The sequence below is a fragment of the Pteronotus mesoamericanus genome, unplaced genomic scaffold (genome assembly GCF_021234165.1).
Source record: "Pteronotus mesoamericanus isolate MK-2021 breed Mesoamerican mustached bat unplaced genomic scaffold, CSHL_Meso_final contig_90, whole genome shotgun sequence".
Classification (NCBI taxonomy): domain Eukaryota; kingdom Metazoa; phylum Chordata; class Mammalia; order Chiroptera; family Mormoopidae; genus Pteronotus; species Pteronotus mesoamericanus.
In genome coordinates, this window is record NW_026555277.1 from 17,472,642 (window position 1) to 17,499,496 (window position 26,855).

The 26,855-nt window shown below is 42.2% G+C and overlaps 1 protein-coding gene across 1 annotated transcript; it reads left to right on the forward strand.

Annotated features, from left to right (window-relative positions):
* The first annotated feature begins 285 nt into the window (after window positions 1-285).
* On the forward strand, window positions 286-26,220 carry MDH1B (malate dehydrogenase 1B). Its single transcript, XM_054586122.1, has 14 exons — window positions 286-307; window positions 4,216-4,328; window positions 7,822-7,956; window positions 8,156-8,298; window positions 9,995-10,491; window positions 14,227-14,368; window positions 15,914-16,077; window positions 17,434-17,573; window positions 17,879-18,057; window positions 20,614-20,714; window positions 22,541-22,603; window positions 24,746-24,823; window positions 25,313-25,378; window positions 26,192-26,220. The coding sequence occupies exons 1-14, from the start codon at window positions 286-288 to the stop codon at window positions 26,218-26,220; spliced, it is 1,872 nt and encodes a 623-aa protein (XP_054442097.1).
* Window positions 26,221-26,855: the final 635 nt, after the last annotated feature.

Genomic DNA, 26,855 nt, shown 5'->3' on the forward strand with positions numbered 1-26,855 from the left:
CTTCATAGGTCCAAAAATGTTCGTTCGCAGCGATTTGAGGACTCAGTGATACGAAAGCCTACCGAAGAGAATGTCTAGTTTTCTTATCTTCCGGGTTAGGACCGAGGGGAGACCTCAGAGATTTTAAAAGCGATGTATGGTCGTGTACCCCAATTTCTCACTTTTCCTGCAGGGCACCAGACCCCGCGCTCAGCTATGGGGTGCGCCTGCGCCTAGTGCGAGGCGGCGTGGTTGCCAGGAGACCGCCAAGACGCGGTGCCTGCACTGGGATTACACAGCTCCACCATGGCCAAATTCGTGCTTGCGGGTGAGTGATCCCTGCGTGAGCCCTCAGATCGCTCAAAACACCGCAAACTGCTCGCCTCCTATGGCCACTTGGCTGTGATCTTCCTAACTGGCTTCTGTTCTAGCAACTTCAGCCTCTATATGGACCACTTCAGGCTTTCTCATGCATGCATTTAAAGATGTTTATTGGGCGGTGACTCTGTGCAAAGCACTGCCTGACACTGGGGATGCAGTTGCGGGAGAAAGACACGTCCCTGCCTCGAGGAACTTTCAGTCTAATGGAGTACAGAAACATGTGAACAAGTAATTTTAATACAGTGTGATTAATGCAATGAGGGAGAGGTTACACAGGGCTCGGGGGAGGGGTGTCACAGGGGTTGATTTGTCAGTTTGCAATAGGGAGGCCATTCCAGATAAAGGCACAGAGGCTGCAAATCTCGTGGTTTAATAGACCATCTAGATATGGAGGAAGTGACTGGACCTGGGGCTAGAACGGAAGCTGGAGCAGGAGCCTCATGTGCACCAAGCAAAGGTGTTTGAACTGTATTATGAAAGCAATAAGGATCCACTGAAAACTTTTAAAAAGAAGAATATCTTTGGTGGGCTTGCATTTTAGGAAGCCCACCGTGTCACCAGTGGAGGGGAAGGATTGGAAATGACGACTGGCATCCAAGAAAGCACTGAAGAGGCTTTTACTACAGCTTCTATTGTACCTGCCTCCTTACCTCCTCAGCAAGTTTCTTAAGAGAGGAGACTGCTCTTCTATCTCTAGGTCCTCCTTCCACTCAATCTGCTTCTATGTCGAACTCCTTTCCAAAATAGTCCTCATGAAAGTTACCAATGAGTTTAGAGAAGCTGCCCAATCCCTGTCTTATTCGACCTCTTTGATGAATTAACACAGTTGGCACCTCCCTAGAAATCTATTTTCTTTGCTTCTTTATTCATTCAGAAGAATATTTTTGAGCACCGACTGTATGCTGGGAAGACAGCGGTAAACACACAGAATGCTGCATGTGTGGCAGCATCAGGGCAGGGTTCTATAGGAGCAGTGGCAGAGGACCTCATTTAGTCAGGGGGCTTCCTGGAAGGGGTGATTTTTAAGCAAAGACCTGCAAGATGAGAAAGAGTTACTTAGCAGAGAGGAGGTAAGAAGAAAGAGAGTAATTAAGTATGGGTAGTAGGAAGTGGGGTTGGGATGAGGAAAGCTGGCTTGCTGATGATGGAGTATACAAGCAGTAGAAAATGGAAATAGATTTAGTAAGATTGGAGCAAAGAGTACAAGGGAAAGAGTATCATAGTCTGAGGTCAGAGACAGGGTAATGCAGATTCTTGTGAGCCATAGTCATTACTTTAAACTTTATCCAAAGTACATGCAGATTTTTGGAATGGGAGACATAATCAAATTTGCGTTTTATCTGAGTGTTACCTCTGCAGTGTGGGAAGAGAAAGACCAGATGCCCAGAGCCCAGTTAGGTGCTATCGCCCACTAAGGAGATAATGGTGGCCTAACCTAGGCTGGTCGGCAATAGAAATGGGAAGAAGTGGGTGGATTGAAGAGATGGTAGGAAGGCAGAATCTATAGAACTAGTTGTCTAAGTGGGTGGAGGAAAGCAGGTAAGGGAAAAGAAAGAGTTAAAATTATTCCCAAGCAGTGGTTTGAATAACTGGGTAGATGAGGACTTATTGAAAAAAGGAGAAGAGCAGGCTTAATACTCTGGATACTCTTAATACTCTTGGATAACTGGGTAAATGGACATAAAGAACATAACAGAAGGAGCAGATTTAGTGGGGAAGTGGTGGCAAAATTCATCACAGACATGCTGAGTGTCTATGGGACATTCAGAAGGAGATGAAAAAAAATACAGGAAGGTATAGATTGGATAAAGAGATAGGTCTAAGCTGGAAATACAGATTGCTGCTTGAAACCAGGGAAGTGGAGGAGATTGGCCAGGAAGAATGTATAGGGTGTGAAGATAAAATAAGAAACCTTGCAGAATGCTTACCTTCTGATGGATTGATAAAGGAATAAGAACCTACAAAGTATAGTGAGTAGTGGCCAGAGAAATAGAAAGAAATCCTGGAAAATGCCCAAGCATAATGGGTGCTTCAGAAGTGTAGGAGGGGGCCAAATGCTGCCAAGGGTCAACAAGAAAAGGACCAAAAAGTATCCTTTGGAGCCCTGGCCACTGTGGCTCAGTTAGAGCATCATCCTGTAGACTAAAATGTCATGGGTTTGATCCCCAGTCAGGGAACGTACCCTGGTTGCAGGTTTGATTCCTTGTCTTCTGGGCACATACCAGAAGGCAATCAGTTGAAGTTTCTCTCTCTCTCTCTCTCTCAAAAAAAAGGGGGGGGGGTCCTTGGGTGAGGATAAAAAAAGAAAAGTATCCTTTAGATTTAGTGACATGGAGGTCCTTGGTGACCTGCCAGAGAATTATGGGGAAAGTCAGATTGCTCAGGATGACAAATAATGGAAGTGAAGTACTGAGGATGGCAAGTGTACAGAACTCTTCCAATTTTTTAATAAAAAAAAAAGTTTTAATAGAAAAGGTCAGGTGGAGGACAGTAACTACAGGGTGCATGGGCTTTTTGTTTTTTAGTAGAAAAGAAACTTAACTATAATGAGGATATTTAAATGCAGAGGAAAATGATCATTGGAAACAGAGATGAGATGCAAGAAAGAAGGTATAACCAACTGAGTAGAATCAGTGGAAATTCTGAAGGCAGAAGAGGGTAGTGGCCAGGGCATAAGTGGTAAGAATGGACCTGGACAGGAGGTAAGGTCCCTCTTCCACTGAATAGGAGAAAGAAGGAAAGGATGAGTTCAAATGCAGACAGGCTTGTACACTTAATGGCAAGAGGTTGGGGGATTCCCCAACTGATGCCTTTTTCTATGAACTGCCTTTAATTTTGTAAAGTAGAGAGCAATGTCTTCTCTTGTCTTTTGGTGGTCTGGAAAAATGTTGGGAAGAAGGAAGGGTTTTGAAGGAAATGGACAAAGTCTGGAAAAGCAGTTGTGGAGAAAAGAAGAGAATGTTGCCAAGGAAACGGACCTCTAGTCAGTTGAGGGCCAGTTGAGGCTGGCGACCATGCATTTAATGGCGCCTCTCTGTTTGGTTCTGCCACATTCCTCCAGGGGTGCCTGAGAGACCTCAGCACAGAAAAGGCAGGGGAAGGACCTTCATCAGACTGATTTGTCAGAGCACAGTGGGGCAAGATAATTTAAGAGATAAGCCAGAGGGTGGTTTGCATTCATAAACTATGGATTTGAATTAGACAGGGAGGCTACTAGACAGGGAGAAGTTGAGAGGGGTTGGTGACTTAGAAGTCTCCATGAGGTTGAAGAACTGGTAACTGGGGAAGAATGCTATAGAGAGAGACTTCTGCACTTGGCTCCTGCCTGTCAAACCACGCACATTGGCAGCTTTAATTTCCTGTGTGTTGATGGCTACCACCACTGTACTTGTCTATAATTGAACTCACCTGTGATTTCTCTCTTTGGAGCTCCAGGTCATCTACACAAGCCAGAAAATAGAAGTTATTCCAGACTCTCTTATCTCCTTCAGCTTCTCCTTCCCCCAGTACTGCCTGCCACATACATCAAATCCACATGTGATTCTACCACTTCTCACTTCTCACTTTGCCTATTCATGGAAGCCTCTAAGGGGAAGAGAATTCTAACATAGTACTGGAGGACAGTGAATATTCAATGGTCTTTTTTCCTTTCCACATCTTACTACCTAAGATTCTGACCTCCTTTTTTGCCAATATAATGAAAATCGAAAGTTTATGTGGTGGCAACTTATACTATAACTCTATATTATAAAATATAACTATATGATTAATTCTCTAATTACATAGCATATATTTATAATTGCATGATTATTTCTGTATGATAAAAGAAAGCATTGCTAATTTGAACTCTTCTAGGTAAAGCAGATTGCCCATATTATGCTAAAGCAGAACTTCTGGCAGACTATTTACAAAAGAACCTTCCTGATTTTCAGATATATAAAATTACACAACATCCTCATGTTTGGGAGGTAAGAAGCCTTTACGATTTTTTAAACTCTCTCTCTCTCTCTCTCTCTCTCACACACACACACACACACACACACACACACACAAACGTGTTCCAATTTAATTAATATTAGCTACTATATCAGTTAGGCTTCCAGTAACTAATATTCACATACTACTGATACTTTACTACTAATAAAATTAATCTTCACTTATCAGTCTTAAAACATTATTTTTCCCCTAATACCTAGAACAACAAATGAGGCCCTAAACAATAAGTAGAATAAATTTCGCTGTTGTTTCCCCCCAAGAATCCAGGCAACTTATATTGCACTTTTAAACATTTTATTCATATTCATATTGGTTTCTAATGGGATGAGGTGCTTGTTTATCTGAAATACCCTTCTGCGGGACTTAGTTTCCCCAGAAAAAAACTGAGACGGAGGTTTAGGTGAAGGAACTTCCTTTACTGGGGAGGGGTGGGGCATGCTCTTAGGAACAACATCCTGGGAAGGAATAAGGGCAGCAGCTGCAGGCAGTGGGAGAGGCTGAATGGCCACCCAGCGGCAACGGAGGGCTCAGCCCACCATACAGGGAACTGTGAAGCTGGGCTGGCCCTTCAGAGGTATCCCCCAACCGGCGAGGGGCCTGGGCTTTTGTAGTCCCCCAGCTATGTCGCTGGATGCTGGTGGCCCAGGGAAAGGATTTCACCTAGGACAAGGGCACTTCCTTTGGCTAAGATCAGTTCCTGGAGGGAGACGCCACTGAGGCCTTGTGTGTCTTGATCACGAAGGAAAAATCTGAGCTGCAATAGCAGGATCTTTGGCAGTTCACCAGTCAGGCCTTTGGGAACCACGTGCTCTGTGTGATAAGCTCACGCCATCTGTGAGCGGCTCTTTGAGGATTCTGGCTGGCCACTCTCCCTAGGGAAACTTTGTAAGGAGGTTAGTCAAATGAACTATAGTCTCCACTGCACATCTTCCGGGCTGTACCCAGCACTCATCACTGCTCTCCACTGCAGACTCCCCTCCCCTCTGATGGTCTAGGCGCCTTGTTGGCTGCGATGGCCTGCACCTGTATCCTTAAGGGCCCTGAGCCCTACTCTCCATTCCCTCTTCAGGATGAGACTGCTGCTCTTGTCCATTTGCTGTCAGAATTGAGCAAGATAGTGCCAATGATGCCCCTCTAAATCATTTAGGTAACAAGTCTTCTTTCCTGCACGCACTGAGTACTAGCTGCCCTACATGCTCCTGATCATCAGGGCCAGTTGTCCCTTCTGGGGTGGCAACTCCCTTCTTTGCCTGCTGGTCTCTTTGGCACAGGAGCTCACACTGGCCAAGTGGCAGCCACAGCTTAACGTTTAATGGGAGTCTTCCTGGTAGAAGTATCCCCCACCCAGGATTTAGAACCTGCAGACCCACGGGGTCTCGGGCAGGTGGGGCTTGGTAAGCGTGAATCCCCCACATGGATGACTGGAAGCGATGGTAAGCAGGGCCACTCTTAATTTCACCCTTTGATTCCTAGATTCATGCCTTCTACCTGTTGGGGCAAAACACTATATTGATTCACGGTATTGATTGCATCCTGAAAGATGGCATCCCATCCTTTCAAGGCATCCATCTCCAGGCTGGTGTCTGTCCCTTCACTGGGCTGTTCCATCCCTCCGTCAGGCTGCTAGGTGGTGTGACACATAATAGGGCCAGTGGGCCCCTTGGTTTTGTGCCCAGCGCCACTCATATTTTACACTAAGGTGGGTCCCTTAGTTCAAAGCGATGTTGTGCAGGACCCCATGTTGGCAGGTTAAATATTGTGTGAGCTTTTGAACAGAGTGCTGGGAAAAGCCCTACAAGCAGGAAAGATAATTCTTTACCCAGAATATGTGTTGATTCGAATCAAGATGAATCACTGTCATGTCCAGCAGGGAAGGGGTCCAAGTATAATCGACTTGCCACCAAGGGGCTGCCTCATGCCTTTGAGGGATAATGCCATTATGAGGGAATCAACATTGGTCTCTGTTGCCACACATTGGACATTTAGTATCAGCAAGAGTTACCTCAGTTTTGGTGAGTGGCAGCTTGATCTCTAAGGTCATTGCATAACCTCTCTCTCCTCATGAGCCCACTATGCCTTCAGCTGCCTAAGTTGTCTTCCTGCTGGGTTGTTTAGTGTCTCTTCCACAATAGATATTCACTGGTGGGCACTACCCTCTGGCCTCTTATGTCAAGATTCTATCATCCCAGTGGTCTGCAGTCCCGGTCTGTAACAGCATGTCCTTGAACAGAGCTGGCCCAGAATGAACAGCCGCACAGGGCTTCTCAGCAATACTGAGACCCCTTTGACCATACATTCCTTGTCACTTCGGTGAATATAGTAATCCAAGGCCCCTCGAGAATACATAGTTGACTACTATGTTTCCAGCATTCTAAAGCAGCTTATCAACTCTTGTATGTCCATTTTTCTAAGCTTTTTGATCCCTTCTTCTATTGTCTTCCAAGGCACTTCTGGTGTTTCTATTTCATGTCATACGGGCCACCACCTTCTCTGAGCTTAGGAGAGCGACCCTAATGACCTGTTATCCCTCTCTTCTGAAGTCTTTGCCAGGGTGTACACTCTTGAATTGCAGAGGAGTGATTCATATTGATACAGTCTCCCTTGTCCAACTCTCTGTCCCACTCTTGATTCAACACCCCAGGGGCCAGGCCTGGTCGTACTCTGTCAGCTCTTGAGAGGATATCAACATGTCCTTGACGCTGAAGGTCCTTTGGGGTCAAGCTGTGTTGCAAATGGCGGGGGGGCGATGGTGGATTCTTCACAGCAGCACTGTTGGCTTTAAGGTGGGATAAAGGCAGAGAGATTTCAACATTGGAAGGGAAATTTGTTTCTAAGATTTTAGTGGTGAGATAGCCTCATCACACACACCTCTGAAGACAAGAATGCTATGGTGCCTGTCACCCAGTAGAATGTTGCTGTCTGTGTCTACTCAGCTCTTGCCATGGAAAGACATGATCTGCACAAACTGGATAAGGATTTAAGCTTTTTTAAATAAATATTATCAGAAATCCCCAGGTAACTTTTAGCTCCTTAATTTAATCTGAACAATATAAACTATACTTAAAGACTTGGAAAGCAGTATCAAATTTGTATGGCCCTAAGACTGGAAATATATAGAAGAACAAGGGAAAAATCAGTTGAATTTTTTTTTTTTTTAAATCAGCTTAGTTGGAACACTTGGCTCCTCTTTAACATAAAGTCTCCAGGTCTTCCCAGCAAACGGAGCAATTTTATGTACCTTCATTTGGTCAGTGAATTTGAAGAATAGTTTTTCTTATTTGACTAATTTGTCACTTAACTCATCACCATTTTCTATATTTACATTTTTACAATTTAAGATATTCCAAATTTTATGTATATACAGTAATAGTAAAAACCAAGCTAGCGTTTTAGTGTTTGAATTCTAAAATACTGAATTCTGAGGCAGATTTACTGTGTGACTTCACTTGGAATGTCATTCAACAGGAGTGGCTGAAAGATTTGTGTGAAAAGAATAACTGGAGCCACAGCAATTCCCCCATCATCTGGAGAGAGCTGTTGGATCGTGGAGGAAAGGGCTTGCTTTTGGGAGGATATAACGAGTTCCTGGAGCATGCCCAGGTATATCAATTAAGTTGATTTGCCTGTTCAAAACCTTATCATTCCCTCACATTGTTTTATTTTTCCTAATTCCTAAGTCTTGCTTCCTAAACTATTCTCTCAGCTCTCCATTCTGGCTTTAAATAGGGACTCTCCATTATAGCCATAATCAGCTAATTGTCTCTTCCCTGGTGTTGACTTTTTCTTTTGCAATGTTTAGCTTTACTATGGTGTCACCTCTAGCATGACAACTGAGCTGATGAAGGCCATTGCTCAAGAGAACCTGGAGGCACATATTAAAAAAGAGCTGGAGAAAGAAGTCCAGAAAGACCTCAGTGATCCCTTGCACGTCTGGATAACCAGGTGGGACAGTCAAACCCCAGGATTCGTGAGATAGACTTGTTATATTTAGAAAGGAGGAGGATGTGGGATTGATTCCATATAGAAGAATATCTGAATGTCAAGTGTGAGATTTGTATGTGTGTGTGTGTCTCCAATATAGCCCACATATGATCTTTAGATCATATATAGATTTAATATGTGTGTACGTATATATATGCACATACTAAAATCTAAGCGCAACTTTAACAAAGGCATTTACTCTGGTACGTCTGTCCGCAGCCCTCATCCCCTCATTCTGTGTCTCTCCCTCTGTCTCCTGCTCACCCTTGCTGGGATCTTGCCCTTGGCCTTGGTGCCTTTCCTTCCCTCTCCCTTGCTTACTTCCCCCTGTCCCCACTCCCCACCTCCCTGACCCTTGCCCCCTCCATTCCTGCCTGCGAGAGCTGCCTCCACGTTCATCATACACTCATTCCCTGCATCCTCACCCCCCTTAGTCTTGTTCCTTCTTTCTCTTTCTCTCTTTTGCTCCTCATTGTTCCGGTCTTGGGCACTTGCCGTCTTTGTCGTTGCTTTTTCTTTCTTTATATCTCTGCACCCTGTCCCTCTCTTTGCCCCTCTTGCTGTCTATCTTGCTCTGTCTCTCCCTCCCTGTTTCCTCTCTCCACCCCTCGATCTCTGTCTCACACTGCCCTTCTGACTATGTGTGTGTATGTCCTAAAGGAGCCATTCATTTAAAAATTAAGTTCTTATGACATATTTCAAATACAGAAAAGAATTGAGAATGATGTAATGAACTCTCATGAACCTAGCCCCCAGATTTCATAAATATTACATCTGCTTTAAGGTTTTTTTAAGGATTAAAATGGTTCCGCTACTGTTGAAACCCCATGGTACCCTCCCCAAACCCACTGTGTAAACCAAACATGCCCAGATGCATTTCAAACTCCATTCAGGAGTCATTACAGTTCCCAATGGATAGCTTACCATATATACAGTGCCCAAGTATCTGCTGAATTATGGGTACAGGTACTGAGACCTAGGCTGTGCAAATCCTGGGCTTCTTCGTAAGGATTTAAAAAGGAATAGTCCTTTCCGGAAATTGTCATTGCTTTGTAAATAAGGGTATACCATACAAAAGAGCTATGGTTAAAAGAAATTTGTTATTTCTTTATCTTCTTAAGAGAAAATGTAAGCATGTAATTAGAGGAGTATGACACAGTTCTCTGAAATGTTGCCTTCTGCATATTCTATTTTAATTTGAAAAGCCTTATAAACAGGTACATTTCTTATTTGGGGATGGTTTTCAAATGACCAGAAGAAGGGATTCGTAGGGAGAACTTTTTTTGTTCTGCTTTTGAATTTTAGCCATCAAAATTAAATGTTCTCATCAATAAAAGGGGTGATGTGTATATGTGAGGTGACGAACATGTTAATTAACCTGATGGGAAGACTCCTTTTACAATATGTACATATACAAACTTACATACTTTAACTATCTTACCATTTTATTTGTCAATTATACCTCAATAAAGATAATTTTTTAAACAGAAACAACAGCTTGTGCAAAATATGGAAACATGTTTATACAGCTGTGTATGCCTATTTAAAATAATAAATCACCCTATTAATGCACGTGCAGAAATATCTATTATGGATAAAGGCTTACGAGGGACAAAGGATTTAAACCATTCCTAATCAGGCTTTGCATTGTTCTTAGTGCTTCTACCTCTGTCTGCTACAACCTCATTCCCATCCTGACCAGCGGCGAAGTGTTTGGAACATACACGGAAATTAGCATAACTCTATTTGACAATGAACACACGGAAGAAACTCTCCAAATCCTTGCGTCAGAGACTCGGGACCTGGTTTCGCCCTTGCTGCGGAGCGTCGCCGTCTGCACTAGGGCGGAGGAAGCCTTCCACCAGGCCCGCGTGGTCATCATCCTGGATGACCCCATCGACAGGGAGATGCGCTCGTTGGAGGAGTTCATACGCAGCAGGGAGCCTCTGTGCAGGCTCTATGGGGACCTGATCGAGAAGAACGCTCATGAATCTGTCAGAGTGATCGTAGGAGGGAAAACCTTCGTCAACCTTAAAACGGTGTTGCTGATGAGATATGCCCCCAGCGTCGCCCATAATATTATCGCGGTGGCGCTGGGGGTGGAAGGGCAAGCCAAAGCTGCAGTGGCCAGGAAACTGAAAACAACCCCCTCATGTGAGTGAACTCCTGTTTCTGGTTTTGTTTCTAAACGGCATGATTTCAAAGCAGCTAGGAAGAACACCGTACCCCCTAGGATCCTTCTGGAATCTGGATTAGGAAGTAAGAGGCAGATACAAAGATCTTATTGTGTGATTTGTCTACTGTGCAAGGATTTTTTTTTTAATTGGCTTTCATGACTACCTGACTCTGTCCATCATTATAAAAATTAATAAGCAAGTATAATATTAAATTGGTTTATACTCTTCCAGTAATAATTTGAAACCATTAGGTTTCATGATAATTTTTCTATGATAATAGTTAACTAAGGTAAATCAGTGTTTTTAAAAAAATAATTTTTAAAAAATTGACAATGAAGCCCTATGTTAAGTGGCTGCACCTCACTTCCTAATCGTGTGACTTTGGACAATTACTTAACCTGGCTGTGCCTCAGTTTTCTCACCTGCAAGATGAGAATGCTAGTAGCACCTAGAACTGATGTGAGGATTCAAGGAGATAATATTTCTTAAGCGCTTAGAAGAGCACCTGGCACGCGGTAAACATATGCAGGGGTATAAAACATGGCCATGGGATTATGACACCCGATAGGTTTCTGCTACTATTAATCTTTGAACTAATAGACATTAGAGTCATATGAGGATGAGACTGGAACAGAAAATGCACTGTTGTGTATTTAAAAGGATGCTATATTTAAAGGGTGCTATATTTAAGTAATATTTGTCATACTTGACAAATCTTAGCTATTTGTGGCCTTAGAGGCAGCGGGCACAGCAGAGTCCTTTGAGAATGCAAGGAAGTACGAGGCATTCCCTCCAGCAAATGGGAAGATAGTGAAATATGAGCCCAGAATGCTCTGAATGGGGCTATAAAGGACTTCAGTGAGTCCCTAATGCATTATAGCAAGAGCTGAACTATCCATTTCTTTAGAATGAAGTCCTGGAACCATAACTCCTGGTATTCTTGCATAAATACAGATCTTTAGCATCTTACCCCCAGGGTCAATGCTTACCTCAGCCAGATTGATACTAAAATTATTCAATAGGAAAGCAAAATATTTTCTAATCATTTTAGCTCTGTTGTCAACCAACCTTATATGCATACATGCAGATACTGATTTATCACAAAAGGTCTATGATACGCTGATGGAAGTGTCAAGAGGGGCAGGGCTACAAAATGTAAACTGAGGTGCGGTGCGGGGTAGCTGGGGCTTTCAACCAGGAGGCTGCTCTCTTGTGGGTCTGCTGAGGCCATAAATTCTAAGCCCTGCTATACTCAAAGACAAGCATATTATGAGAAGCAGAAAAGAGAAAAACAAACAAAAATTGGGGAAAGGAAAGAGAGACATAAGAGGGACAGCAGTCAATGTAGAATTGTCAGTGAAGTAGCAAGAAGAAACTCAGCAACAGCAGGGGCAGAGCTAAACAAAATCATGTGAAACGCAAAAGCCATCAAAGGGAATCATTCAGGGAAGGTTCCAAGTGCCAAGAGGGTAGCAAACCTTTTCGGGATATCCCGAGTTCAGTTCACACATAGCTCAGTCTCTCAGACTACGTGCTTTTGTTTAATTGGGACTCTTTCTGCTGCAGGTGACAGAACGTCCACTCAAAGTGATTAAAGTCAAACAGAGAACTCTTTCACATCACTAAAAAGTGTAGGAGGGAGTTCTGATTTCAGGCATAGCTGGAGGTTGAGGCTTATGTGAGGATGTCAGGACTGGCTTGTGCTCTCTCTTGGCGTATTGGTCAGCTCTGCTTTCCTCAGCATTGGCTTGGCCCAGAGGCAGGCTCTCTAAGAAATAGCAAAATGATCCCTGGCATCCCTAGTCTCACATCTTCATAACTTCGCTACCCCAGTGGGAGGCAGCACTCTTGCTCTCCCTCGGTTCTTTGAACTAGCAGGACAATACCTCATTGGCCAGGCCGGGACCACAGACCCATCTCTGAACTCAGTCATTGTGACCAAGAATCTGGAATTTTGGTTTCACGTCTATTGATAGACCTAAGAGGTGAGGATGGCCCCACTCAATCCACAGGGACTGGGATTGGGGAACAGTGATTATTTAAAGAAACACCGGGGTGCTGTTAAAGAAAGAGAGTAAGAAGAGATGCGAGGAGGAAAAAAAAAAAGCAGATGTCTAGTATAATTTAGGGCACTTGAGTTATAAAGACCCTGAAAGCTGATAGAAAAACAATACCCAATAAGATTTAAAGGCTTTTTTTAGGCTTTGGGAAGAAAGCCTACCATATGCTTACTTGGGGCTGGAGAATTCTTTTTCCCATGTGGGATCCAATGAGCTGCACACCAGACTACCACATTCCCTTCCCTCCTACAACATGAAGCTAACAGAGGAGCCCAAGTGCACAGCACTAGCTCTCTTAGGAGTTGGGTGATTGAGGGAGCACAGGCTATTCCTACTTCATGAGTCATTTTGTTGGGAGAAAGAATCTCAGAGGAGCACAGGAGACACTGATGGTTGACTACACAAGATCTATTTCTCAGCCATTTCTCCCCCTGCCCGATCTCTTGCTGTACATTTCAAAAAGACACTCATTCTTTTTCAGCTTCTCTTGCATCTAGGGGTGGTCAAGTGATGTAGTCTACTTGCAAAGTCCCTTAGAAAAGATATTTCACTCCCTTAAAAGGCAAAAGAGGAAGCCTCTGTCTCGTTCTCTCCCCAACCGCCTGCCCTTGAACACAACTGTACGAGTGTGATACTTGAGCTGCTGCAGCCATTTTAGCACAATGAGGGAAAGGCCAAGAGAATGGCAACTGTGAGCTGCTGAACAAGCACCAGTGTCACTGTCTACCTTGACATTTTATTATCTGAGAAAGAAAATCCCTTCTACTTAAGCCAAGTCAGTAAGATATTCTATTACTTGAAACCAACAGCAATCTCACCTCATACAGGAGAGTAGGAAAGAATCTCATCTTTAATATAGGAAGTTGTGCAACCTTATAAGAGAATTGAGTTTTTAAGAAAATATACAAGTTAATAAATAAATCAATAAAATTCCTTATTTTCACTTTGGATACAGTAATTCTAGAAAATTTACAATTACAGAATCAAAATTAATACCAATCCTTATTTCTCTTGAACCCCATCCTCTTATTTTTCTTTAAAGTACGCATCACTTTGTATAGAAATTATTTTCTTTTCCACTCCCTTCCACCCCCAGAATGTTGCAGGGATTTGGGCTAACTGACTTTCTTCTAAGCCAACCACCTAGAAGTGCCTCATACATAGAAGCTAATTTGGTAACTATGCATTGATTAAAATGTTCCTCAGGGTCCCTTCATTAGAACACCCTCATTCTGCAGCAAACATAACCCACCCAGGGAGTTAAGTGATTTGCCCAAATTTTCATTCCAGTCTAGAATCAAGGACTTTTTTTCAGAATCAAAGCAGATAAAAGGTTCTCCTAAGGCAAGCAGAGTAATCAAACCAGTGCCAGTGGTATGATTTTCAGTAGCAATTTCTTCAGGGAGCATTTCAGTATTCCTTGATATCAATTCTATGCCCACACCATTCATAGGGCATTAATAAGGATTGCCGACCCCTGATTAAGAGATGATTGATCCACATCATTTGCAGTTTCAGGCAACACAAACTTAGATCTGTTTTATAGTCAAAGGACCAATCCTAAAACAAACACAAAAACAAAAAATAGGCTGCAGGCAGTTTTTTCAATTAATGTTCATTATTATGTTAATTTTTATTTCTTTTCTTCACAGGCATCAAAGATGTGATAATTTGGGGTAATATTAGTGGAAATAGCTATGCTGATCTGAGAAAAGCCAAGGTTTACAGACATGACAGTGCTATTTGGGGACCTCCTCACTTTTCACGCCCTGTTTTAAGCTTGGTTTTTGATAGGTACTGTGTAATTTTAAGTGAAGTATACTAACAATATTGAATACATGTTTAATAGTTATAATCTTTTAAATGATCTTGGAAATCTTTGTGCAAAAATAACTTGACATTGTTCACACTCATGTTTGTTTATGTTCTCTGTTGAAGAAACATAGAAAGTTCCACAGGATTTCAGCTAGTCACTCCCCACCCCCCATTTTTTGGTTTTGAAATAAATTTTTATATTTCAGATTACCCTTAAAGTGGCTCACACATTCCATCCAAGATCTCTCTAGGGCAAGCATAAAGTGAATCTTATTAACTTAAAGACAGAGCTATGTATCCCAGTTGAAATGAGTTGAACATTTTCAAGAACAAGGAATTAAGCTGGTGAGCAGGCCTGGGCCATGCTGGGTGCTCTGCCCCAGGAGAGGCAGGATGGAGAAGGGTGAGGAGCACCCTTCTCTTAGAATATAGGGGTTGAGAACCAAGCCACCTGAGCTGAAATTCTCACCTACCCAATCATTAGCTGTGTGACTTGGAACACGTTCCTTCCCCTCTCTATTCCCCAGCGTTTTCATCTGCAAAGTGGAAATGGTAACACAGTATGGGCCTTCTAAGGTTGTGAGGAAGACTAAATGCGTTACTATTATAGGTCAAGCACGTAGAACTGTGCCCACCACAGTCAACACTACCACGGTGCGAGGGCAACGGAGAGAAAGGGGCAGGGGAGCTTTAGAGAGATCGTGAATGGAATATGTGAGCCACTCTAAGGATAATCTGAAATATAAAAATTCATTTCAAAACCAAATAAATGGGGGGCGGGGAGTGACTAGTTGAAATCCTATGGAACTTTCTATGTTTCTTCAACAGAGAGCATACACAAACATGAGTGTGAACAATGTCAAGTTATTTTTATACAAAGTTTGAAGCATCTTTTTAAACTTTGCAGCACTTTCCCTTCCAATGCCCCTCCCTTTCCTCCCTCAGACCTTAGAAACTTGGTCCGTCCCTAGTTTACCCTCTTGGGGGCTGGTTCCTCTACACTGGCTGCCTGGACGGCGCAGCTCCCCATGGAGCTCTGTTGTGCTGGCTAAGCAGGGCAAGCCGTTCAGGGCTTGCTCTAGTCCAGCTGGATGAGGCCCTGACTTAACGCTTCAGACTATAAAAACATCATTATTTCCCTAGTTTTCAATATGAATAACTCAGTGTTTTATGATGTTATTTTATTTAAAATGAAGGATACCATTGGGTCCAAGATAGTATCTACATAACATGCATTCTTTGTAATGAAAGTATCTGTTCTGGCAGCCTTTGACCACTTTTCTGGGCTCCATATGTGTATTATCATGTTTTTAGTTTGAATCTTGGGGATTTGTTTCTGCTCCTTTTCACTACTTCTCAATCGACTTTTTATGGGATCGAAGAAGCTTGAAGAAAGAACACAGGAAGTCATATCTCTGTTTTGTGGAGATGACTTCTTGTGCTCAGACTCATTGACCCAGGAAACAGCCCTTTTCATTTCTATTTCTCCTTCCATTGAAAAAGTGTTTCCTTCTCTCTTTATAGTGAGTGGGTGAACAGAGAATTTGTGGCAACTCTTCACGAGTGGACCTCCACAGGGAAACAATTTGGAGGCATCTTAGCTGCTCACAGTATAGCCACTACGCTGAAATACTGGTACCACGGCTCCCCCCCCGGAGAGATTGTGTCCTTAGGAGTGTTGAGTGGAGGTAAACCTGGGTCTTTCCTATCTTGTAATAGTGAAAAACCTACATGTATGATTGTACTCCTACTTCTGTGTCTCTGCCTGTATCTCTTAACACGATCTGTAAGTTTTCTGGATTTTCACGATTTCATAATTATGTTCCTTATATTTCTTGAATGTTAGTGGAAGCACCATCCTCCCCAAATCAAGGAAATCTCCCCAATTCCCCCAGGTCAGATTAATCTCTGTCTCTCCTCTGCACTCCAATGCATTATGTCCCTTCGTCAGAAAGCACGTTACAGCCTGCCTTCGTGGATGGCGCGGTTAGTTGCATGCGTGTCCTCCATCAGAGTGAGTACACCCTGAGGGCCGCTCCCCCAGCTGCATCTTCTCACTGCCCCTTCGCGGTAGACACGCAATGAATCTTGTGTCAAGTCAAATCAGTATATTACTTTTTTAGTGAAATAGGCATTTTAAACCGTATCTTTATTTGTAGAAAATTCAATTAATCTCTTTAGGAGTTCATCAATAAACAATGCAATATTGGGGAAAAGGAGCCAGTGATCATTGTCTCTCTGGAGCTGCTCATAAGTAAATTCTCAAATGTTGTCCCCGCTTATAGCTGGCTTTTCACAGAGGAAACAAAGAGAGTGAACAAGTAGAGGACCTGAGACACCCTCTGAGGCAAAGTTTTTTAGATCCTAGTTTCTGAATACCTGAAATTTTTTTTTTTGCCCTGGAGGCAATATTTTGATGACTAGAATGACAAGCATAATTTCCTAATTTGATTGAGGCACAAAAGGAAGGCAATTTTATCTGAATGTTGCTCAGTGAGTAACAAGTATTATCAATCTTTTCATTTGGACCACATTCAAAAGGGGAGCTGGGAAGAAATCACCAACTTTCCTGCTCCCTCCCTTTTCCTTCCCAGTCCTCATACCTTAGTTCTGTGACCACCATTTTCCCATAGAAGAGCAGAAGTCCACACTGGACAAAGGCCTGGGGCTCATAGGCTCTGTAGGGGCACACAAAAAAGCCTTGGATGGTAGACAAAAGGAACCAAGCAAGATGGAGGAGAAAGACTGCAGAAGCCCTCCAGGCAGAGGAGAGTCTGAACCCAGGCCAAAGGAGATGAAGAAGAAGCAATGGTGGTGCCCTCTTTCGAGAGAGACACAGAAAGGGGGTTGTCAGCTTGAACAGATGTCCCATCAATGCTTCTAGAGCGTTTCAGTTCTCCCTGGGGAGGAGTCACCAGAAATTTAGTTCCACTGTTATTGTTACAAAGCATGTCCTAAGCCTGTTCCACAATGCTTAATAGGTATGTATGACTTACTCTTTTGACTGTTCTTATTTTGCTTTGCTTTGCGTTTGCTCACTGCAGGCCAGTTTGGTATTCCTGAAGGTATCGTCTTCTCCATGCCTGTGAAATGTGAGAATGGAAATTGGGTGGTCCTCACAGATCTCAAAGATATTGAATTAAGTGAACAGATAATGACCAGAATGACAAGTGACCTAATTCAGGTAATATCAGAACAGATACAAGGCAACTGACTTGAAAGATGATCTTAAACCCATTCCCTTAGGCAAAGGCATACATTTGTTTTGGGGGGGATTCAGTTTGAATCTTATTCCTAAAAACAATAAGGAACCAACACAAGTTTGAAAAAATCAGCAAATATACACAACTCATTTGGTTATATAATTTCTGGTATGTTAAAAAAATTTGATGGCAATTTAAAAATCAGAATCAAAGTGTTTATCCATTAAAGAATGATTAAGTTAATATTGTAATTATTTCATTATCTGATTATAAAATTTTTCAACAGGAGATACTTGTTGCACTTGGAGAGTTGAGCTATTTTCAGCCGTATCAACCAGGTAATCTTTTAGATGTGATGTGTTATGAGGCTGCTCTTAAAAGAGCATTAAAATATTTGTTAAAACTGAGTCACTTTAATGTAGATAAATATAATCCATGTCATATCACCTTTAAACCAAATTATTGGTCAAATAAACTGCCAAGTTTACTGGGTCCTTTGAAATAAAACATCCCATAAGAACACTAAAGAAATCACATCTTAAAAACACTATGACCTTATAAATTTTGGGCATACCATCCATACACATTAGTTTCCTAGGGCTGCTATAGTAAATTACAACTGACTGGATGGCTTAAAACAGCAGAAATGTATTCGCTCATGGCCCTGGAGATTAGAAGACCAAATCAAGGTGTGGGCAGGGATATGCTTCCTCTGACGGCTCCAGGGGAGAATCATTCCTTGCCTCTTCTACCATCGAGTGGCAGTGATTGGCATTCCTGGCTTGTGGCTGCATCCCTCAAATCTCAGCCTCTGTCTTCACATGTCTGCCTTCCCCTGTGTGTGTCTGTGTTTCCAAATTCAAGGACGCCAGTCACAGCATTTAGAGCCCACCCTAATCCAGCATGACCCCATTTTAACTTGGTAATATCTGCTAAAACCCTATTTCCAAATAAGATCACATTCACGGGCACCAGGGATTAGGACTTTAAAATATCTTTTTGGGAACACAGTTCAACCCTGCAATACTACATTTATTGTTGATAGCTTTTAAAAAGAAAAATAATTGCAATAAGCTTATTTTTCTTAATTATAAACTCACAAGGAAATGCTATGAATTTTCTTTCTTTTGCCTTAAAGAAAATATTAACTATGGAAGCAGGAACATAGAAATAAACTATTTATGCAAAGAGCTTTATTTAAATGCTTTTGAAAGCCCAGCATTCTTTCCTTCCACTAATATTTATGATATACCAACTACAAGCTAGTTCTAGAAACTGCAAACATAGGGTGAATAAGGTAGACTCTTTCTTGCCCCTTTGGAACCTACAGTCCATCAAGGATCATAAATTATACAATGACTACAGTTGTGGTGAGTCTTAGGCATGAGAAATACAAGGTGCCGTGTTGTGAGAGCTTATGCCTGAGAATATAAAGAAAGGGCTTGAGACAGGAAAGCATCCATCAATTTGTTTGAAAAACTAAAGTAAAGCCTCTGTTGCTAAAGCCTGAAGAGATGAAGCTGAGAGGCAGTGACTTGAAGAGCAGATATGAGCATGACAGAAGGCTGCTGGATGGAGTGACCTGATCAGTTCTCAGTTACTTTAGAAAACAGGTTGCAACAAGGCTAGACTGTTTGCAGAAAGGCTAGGCGGAGGAGGAGGATATGGAACGACACCAGGAAGAGATGATAGCAGCCGAGGCCAGAATCAGGAGAATTTGGAGCAATATGTGGGAGGTGGAATTATGCAGGCTGACAGATTGATGACAGACTGACTCTGGGGGTGAACAGAGAATCAGGCTTGTTCTTGTTGAGCAATGGATGGATTGGGTGATGTGGGGGGTGGGGGAGGGGAATAGTAATAGAATGTTATTTGAGAAAGAGAGGATATATGTGTGTATTCGGTGGCAGAAGAGGGCACAGTGTCAGAGTAGAGGAAGAATGAGTTCAATTTCTTACATTATGACTCTGAATTACCTATGGGATATCTAAAATGGAAATACTTGATAGAGAACTGCATACTTCTGGAGCTCAGAAAGATCTGGTCTGAGAGTTGTTGCCTCGTAAGTAGAAATGAAGCCATGAGCGTGATGGATGTTGTCTAGAGAAGTGTGTGAGGAGAAGGCCTAGAGGGCTTTAGTCTTTAGTGATCAAGGAGACCACTAAAAGCGGACTATGAGAAAGGAGTGGTCACAGAGAAAAGGACAATTCTCTGGAATCTGATGTCTTGGGAAACTGAAGGACAGAAGGTATTTCAGGAACATGGGCCAGTCTACACTGTCAGACCTGAAAAGTACCCCATGGATATATGGCATAGAGGGCATGTGTGACTTTAATGAGAGCAATTTTGGGGAATGGGAGTGTGGAAATGAGACCACAGTGGGAGGGGAGGAGCCTAGCCTCAGGAGCCACACTCTGGCTATGGAGCTGATATGTTCAGTGCTGTGGGCCAGGGGAGCGTGCTGGGTGCTGAGAACCCTGCGAAGGGCCACTGACATGGACTTTCTGGAGGAGGTGACATCTGAACCCAGTCACAAGAGGAAGGAAGGAATTAGCTAAGCTAAATAGGAGGGGTATTCCATTCAGAGGGAACAACATGTACAAAGGCAGAGAAATAAGAACTTTTTGCAAACTGTCAATTTATTTTACCTGGAAAATAAATTGAGTTTAGAAATGTCAGGAGCCAGAGAGGTTACTCACCTTGTGGAAACCAATGCAACATTTTAGGCAGTGAAGGGACAGGAGCAGATTCCAACTTTAGAACGATCACTCTGTTCATAATGGGAAGCATGAATTGGAAGGGAGAGAACAAAAGTAGTTAAGACCAGTTCTTTTGCAGGTAGAGAAATAATAAGAGCCTTAACCAAGAAGCAGCCATGGGAAGGTAAAGGAGGGGCTAGTTTGAAAGCAATAAAATTGACAGAATTTGACCAACCTGAGAGAGAGGGCAAGAGAGAGCTCCAGGGAGTCAAGAACCCTCTGATGTTTTTGGCATCTGGACATATGGTGGTGTCATTCCCAGGAGAAAACTTCCCAAGCAGTCAGCCACAAAAGGGCGGGGTGTGCCGAGCTATTGGTCTCCTTGGCCCCAGGGTCTGAGTCTGGGGCCGCTGGAGTCCCCAGGTTGGTTGTCTCTATTGCCCTTGTCATTTGCTATGCGTACCAAGTCATTAAAAAGATTAGAAAGCTGTGATTAAGCCAAGGAATATAGAAGGAGCAGACAGATATTCAAGACACATCTAAGGGAAAATGTCTGATGAGTGATGGGCACATGTTTCTGGTTAATGTTGAGCAACCATTGGAGAGGGAGAGGGTGTAGACAGAGGGGAGTGAGAAGGATCCTCAAGGCAGCATTAGAAAACAACTCCAGAACAGGGGGTCAGCTTCAAACAGGAAGTGCCTCGCGGTGAAGGCCCAAGTGAAGCTAAGAGGTGAGGACCATGGATACAGGAGAGTATGTAGGATGGAGGGTGGTGTCAGGAGAAAATAGGCAGCAAGACCAGGTCCCCAGGAATAGGGGAGAGGCTACTGTTAGAAAGGAAGAGGTGAAGGTTTGAAGTAACTGTTCAAAGGAAAGGAAAGGAAAGGACAAAGGGAAAACACAGAATTTTTTTTTTTCAAAGCTGAGGGCTCAGTAGAAGTGGGAAACTGAATTTGCAGTAGCTCCAATGTATGGCTGTGTGATTTCCTACTAAGGTGCTCAGCTGCCTGGACACAGGAGTGGAAACCTCGATGCACGATTTGTAATAAGATCTGAATTATTAGAGCGTACCACCGTCCCTGCAATCGAAATAATGCAATTATAATAAAAACAGCACTACACTGTATTCCAACAAAATTCTGAATATTTCCATGATGCCCTTATTTAGAATATCAAATTATTTCACAAAAGTTTTTATTTTTCTCATCCTTCTCTTGTTTTATTGGCACCCTAAATGAGTGCTAAGCTAATTTGGTCATTGGCATTGGAAATGGAAAATGAGCAGTTTTGATATTTTACTTACCATTTTGGAAGGAAGGAGGTAAGTCAAAGAAGTTGAGGATAATTGCAAGAAAGCCATGAAGTGGTGAACTATAGTGGTTTAGATTGGATAAAGAAGGAAATAATAAAGAGAAATTAAATTAAAAGCTCCAGGCAGGGGGTGGTATTGAAAATATTTAACAACCAGTATGATATATATTTCAACCAATTAAAACAGTTTCTCCCTTTCAGAATGAGTTAACTGGTTTTAAAAAAAAAGAAAAAGAAAAACTGGCTAGAGACAGGACAGCTGCTACCCTGGGTCCAGGCCACAGAGAGTTTAGGGAGGTCACTGGTCAAAGTACCAGCAGTAGGAGGAAGGGCAGAGCGACTGCAAGGAAGAGAGGTTATGGCAGAGGGTGGGCTTTGGGAACTCACGCTCAGTCTGGCCGGTGGTCAAGTCACCAGGAGTGGGCCAAACCAAACAAAGCCCAGAGGCGGGGCAGAGGCAGAGGCTGCAGGCACAAAAGTCTGAGGAGCAGTTGATTTTAATGCAAAACCTTTATTCTCAGAATTTAGAGACCCTTTGTGTGGCTTCCTGCATTAGGCTGACTTCTAAAGCTGTAAATTCCTTTCACGATAATGGGCTATAAAGCAGTCATTCTAAATTTGACTCCATTGACTGGTATTTAGTCCTAAATTTCCCATAACACTTGCGTTACAGAGGATTTTGTGAAAGAAAATTACCTATTTTATGTTTTTATTAACAGAGTTTAAGGTGTGCATAGAGTTGATTGATCTTGACTCTGTCACCCTTGGACTTTGCCCAAAACACTGTTCCAGAGATTCCAAGATTAGAGCTTTGAAAATAATCAGAACTTTGCAGAGTTTGGGCAGCTCTGCTAATTAACATATCAATGAGAGGATTCTTGTAGGGGAATTGTTTATTCTTTTCAATTAAGTTAATACTTAATTTTCTGACTTTCAGAAACTGAAGAGACCACCTTCAGTGCCACAGAAGACAACCAGGAAAATCAGCAAGACTCGGATGGTAGGTATATATCAATTGGAAAAAAGAAATGCCCTTTTCTTCCAAGATTTAACACTAAATTGCAAAGAATTTTTACTAAATTTCAAAGAATTTAGCTACCTATTAGCCATTAAGTAAGAATTGAGTCCTTTATCACCCTCTTCCACTCAAATATAAGATCGCATTTAAAATCAATTAAAATCTCGGGAGGAAATTACTAGATATTCATGGAGCACCTCCTATGTGCTAGTCACTGTGAGAGGCACTGGGGGACCTGATAAGGCGGTTATGGCCACACAGCACATCTAGGGGAGCGGAGCCATGAGAATATGGAAAGGTAAATGCCAAGGTACGCAATGAATTAAAAACCTCAACAAAACTAGGTCAAGACAAGTCAGAATGAAAGAGCATCCATAATAAGTAATCTAGAAACTTGAAACTTACAAAGAAAGGAAATATTCTGTACTGTATAAAGGAGAAAATTTAACAGTATCTTGAAGTCTAGTTGTGAGCTGAGATGGCTAAAGATAGCCAAATGGGCTTTTATTCACAAACTGTACTAGTTCATTCACCAAGATAAAAAAAAAAGGCTAGAGATCTACTGTACAACCATGTGCATATAGTTAATAATAGTACACTTACAATTTTATTAAACAGATAGGTTTCACGTATATGTTTTTACTGCAATAAAAAAAAAAACCGTGCTAGGTGCTAAGGACATAAACATAAATCAAATATTGCTCTTGTACTCAAAGTGCTCACCATTTTAGCCTGGGAAATAGCCAAACTACCTTACTGAGAAGCGTCATGATACAGAGAGGCCCAGTGTACAATGGGACCACAGAGGGGGCCTCCTGACATTGACTGAGAGTGTGATGAAAGGCTTTCAGGGAGAGATGAAATGGGAGCTGAGTCCAGAGGAATGAGTAGGAATTACTCATGTAATTTAGTGGAAAAGAGGTGTGCAAGCAGAGGGCTGGCTCGGAAAGAGACCCTGAACGTTCCCCCACCAGAGGAAAACCATGGGCAAAGGGGGCATCTCAGGTGATCAGGACCTGGCCAGAAATACGAACCTGAGACAGTATAAAGTGATATTCAGAAGACAGTACAAAAGGTAGCTGAACAAGAACAGAAGATTCAAAAACAATGAGCACAGCTGGAAAGGGCAGGTAGGGTGCACCTGTGTTTGGTTGAGTGGTTGGTCTGGAGCTCAGCAATAGGCTGGTGGGTGGCGGGACAAAGCATAAAATAGATGGGATCAGGCTTCGAGGACTAACCCGCTTTATCACTAGCCTTCTAGAGGATGATCAAGCGGCCCAAACCAGTGTCCAGAGGAGTGTGGTGAGTTCAGTCCCAGGCACACCAGAGATCTTAGGAGGCCCACTCAGATAGAAAAGCATCGCTAGGCATCTAGGTAGCAGCACTATTATGCCCGCTGTTCTAACTAGTGTGATGGGCGCATCCTCAAGGAAAGGACTGAGGGCACTAAATCTCTGGAGGGAGGTCTGGGAACACTGTAAGATCTTTCAGGAAGAGGGCAACTGGCAGCTTCCCAGGACAGAGGGAGAGAAACCAAATTGCAGAGTATGTATTCCCAAGTCTCTGCATCGGGACAATTTAAGTTAATTAACATTTTGGGTTCTAAGACCCTCTAACAAATGATAACCTAATGCAGACAAAATAAATTTAGTGTTGATAAAGTGGAGGTAATTGGGTTGATTTCAGGTTGTTTTGGGGCTATTGGTTGAGGAGCATTAGAATCAAATATAACATTATACTTCCCATATTGTGGGTTAGGTGGGTTGTGAAAAAAATTTAGTGGGTCATAAAATAAGTTTAATAACTAACTAGCATTTTTTTGAACTGGAATAAAATAGATAATAAAGGGTAAGAAGGCCAGGATTTTTTCCCTGTGAACTAGAATAAAATATAAAGAAAAAGATAAGTGGAAAAGATAAGACAACGGTAAGAAGTTTGGAAAAGAGTAAGTATTGTGTCACGTAAGTTTTTGTTTTATTATCTGCACATAAGTGCACATACTGGACTGCAAGAATGTAAAATGCATTTTTTACTGTGAGTCATGGTCAACAAAGTTTGAAAATACTGACTTAAAACATCTCACAGGTCGTTAATTATATTCTAAACCAAACATGTTTTATCTTGTTTTGGTTTCAGAACATAAAGCTAACACTCATTCTGATCTAACCCAAGAGGAAGAAAAAGATCTGGTTATGCCAGATGGTAAGTCAACTGAGTTAGAAGCGATGGCTGTAGTGCTAAGAGTCATAACTCGTGTGGTTCAGTCTTAGAGAATGACGTTGTGGTCAGAAAAACGAAGTTCAGTAACTGAAGTAACTTTGAAATAACTTCATTTCTTTTCTTATACTTTGTAAACACTCTGAAGAAGGTGAAAAAAATATACTTTGTAAATTTTTTAAATTTAACTGGTTTTTAATTTTTTTTTCTTCTATTGGTTCTAGAGAAAAGGAAAGGGAGGGAGAAGAGGGAGAGAAACATGGATGTAAGAGAGAAACATTGATCGGTTGCCATGGATAAGCCACTGTGGGGGGGTTGAGACTCCACATCAAAGAGACCTGGCAGCTTGCATCTCCCAAAGAGAGGAACTTGGACTGGAAGGAACAAGAAAGGGAAAAAGGGGAATAACTGCAAAAAAATCAATGTGCTTTAAACACTAAAAACTCTGCTCTTTTAATTCTCTATTTACCACAGTGGATTTTTCAGATCTGATTCCTAAAATCAACTCTGAAAAACCCCTCAGTCAAGAACGCATAATTGGCAGGTGGCAGACAAAACATTCGATAGTCTTTTCTTATTCCATAAATGGAACTGGGTAGAAGAGATCATGTCCTCGTGACAGGGTTCTTTCCAAACCCTCCCCCCTCACATCCTCGGGGATCGGCCTTGCTGACTCCCCTAGAATCTAGCTTCCTGTTTTTATAACCAGGACAATGGAAATGACAACCCAATCCTTCCCTCGGAATGAATGAATAAGGAAATGGACAGAGAAACATCTGTGAGTCCAGATTTTCAAAGTATGTATCCGAGCTGTCTCCATACTTGATGAAAACAAGGCTGATGTAGATTTCTTCGTGGCTGGCCAATCAGAATATTCACTCACACCTAACTTTTATCTGAATATCAAATAAACGAATTCATTGCATCTTTCATTCCAAAAATGAACAGTATAATCGGCTTTGGAGTGGGCCAACCGTGGGAAATTAGAATTCACGCACGGAGGAGAAGCAGGAATGAGGGAAGAAATGGAACTGACAATATAGCTGCAAATAAAATTCAGGATGAGAAGCAAAGGAGCCAGGAGAGATCGAGCATAAAGGGAATAGATTAAGGTCAGCAGAGGGCAGAATTTAACTTTGTTATATGAAAATATCTAATGATGGTCTTGTGGTCCGATAGGATTCCCTCCTAGGATCGCCCTCACACACGCACACTCCCTCAGCTGCTGAATCAGATTGAACCCAGAAATCTGGAAAACAGAAGGAAAGGGAAGCACAGAAAAGCTTATAAAAACAAATGTTACTAATGTATTTTTTAATTTGTTACATCTTTTCCTTTTTCTTCCTTTTACAGACTCTGAAGGCAAAACTGTGGAACAGTAACAGATCAAATTAGACCAACTATGAAAGTATTTGGTGTCACAATAAATATAGAAAGACCCATGATGTCTGTACTTAGGGAAGAATAACTTGAAAGATTTACTTCAGTCTTGATAATATTATGCTAGACAATTAAACAGTTTGACAGCACACACACAAGAAGGTCAGAGTTCAATTATTTTGTGTATCTACTCAGAGGTTTGTTTATTATCAATTTCTTATAAACAATTTGGTGCCAATCGTTTTTTGAACTACAGTAAAATAATTCACCACTTATTGTGTCCTTGTCCATACATCCTTCAGAGAGAACTGCTACCTCCTGCAGGCTGTACCTAAGACATGGGCCTATGTGGCCAAGTTTGCTCGGATTTTCTTACCATGTTTGCTTCAACCAATTTGGCCAGAATAGTTGCACCTTACTCAAGGAGAACCAATCGGATTTTCTCTTGCTCTCTTAAAAAAAAAAAATTGAACTGAGAAAAATGGATGAGGAAGTTAGAGTGTGAGTAACTGTAGAGAAGGCCACAAAGTTCTGGCCGTGAACGGCCAGGAGGTTCACGAAGACCACCCGTGCGGTCTTCAGAGCTGGTCAGGTTCACCACCTCCGTAAGACCTGGGGGTGCGTTGTCTTTTCTTGG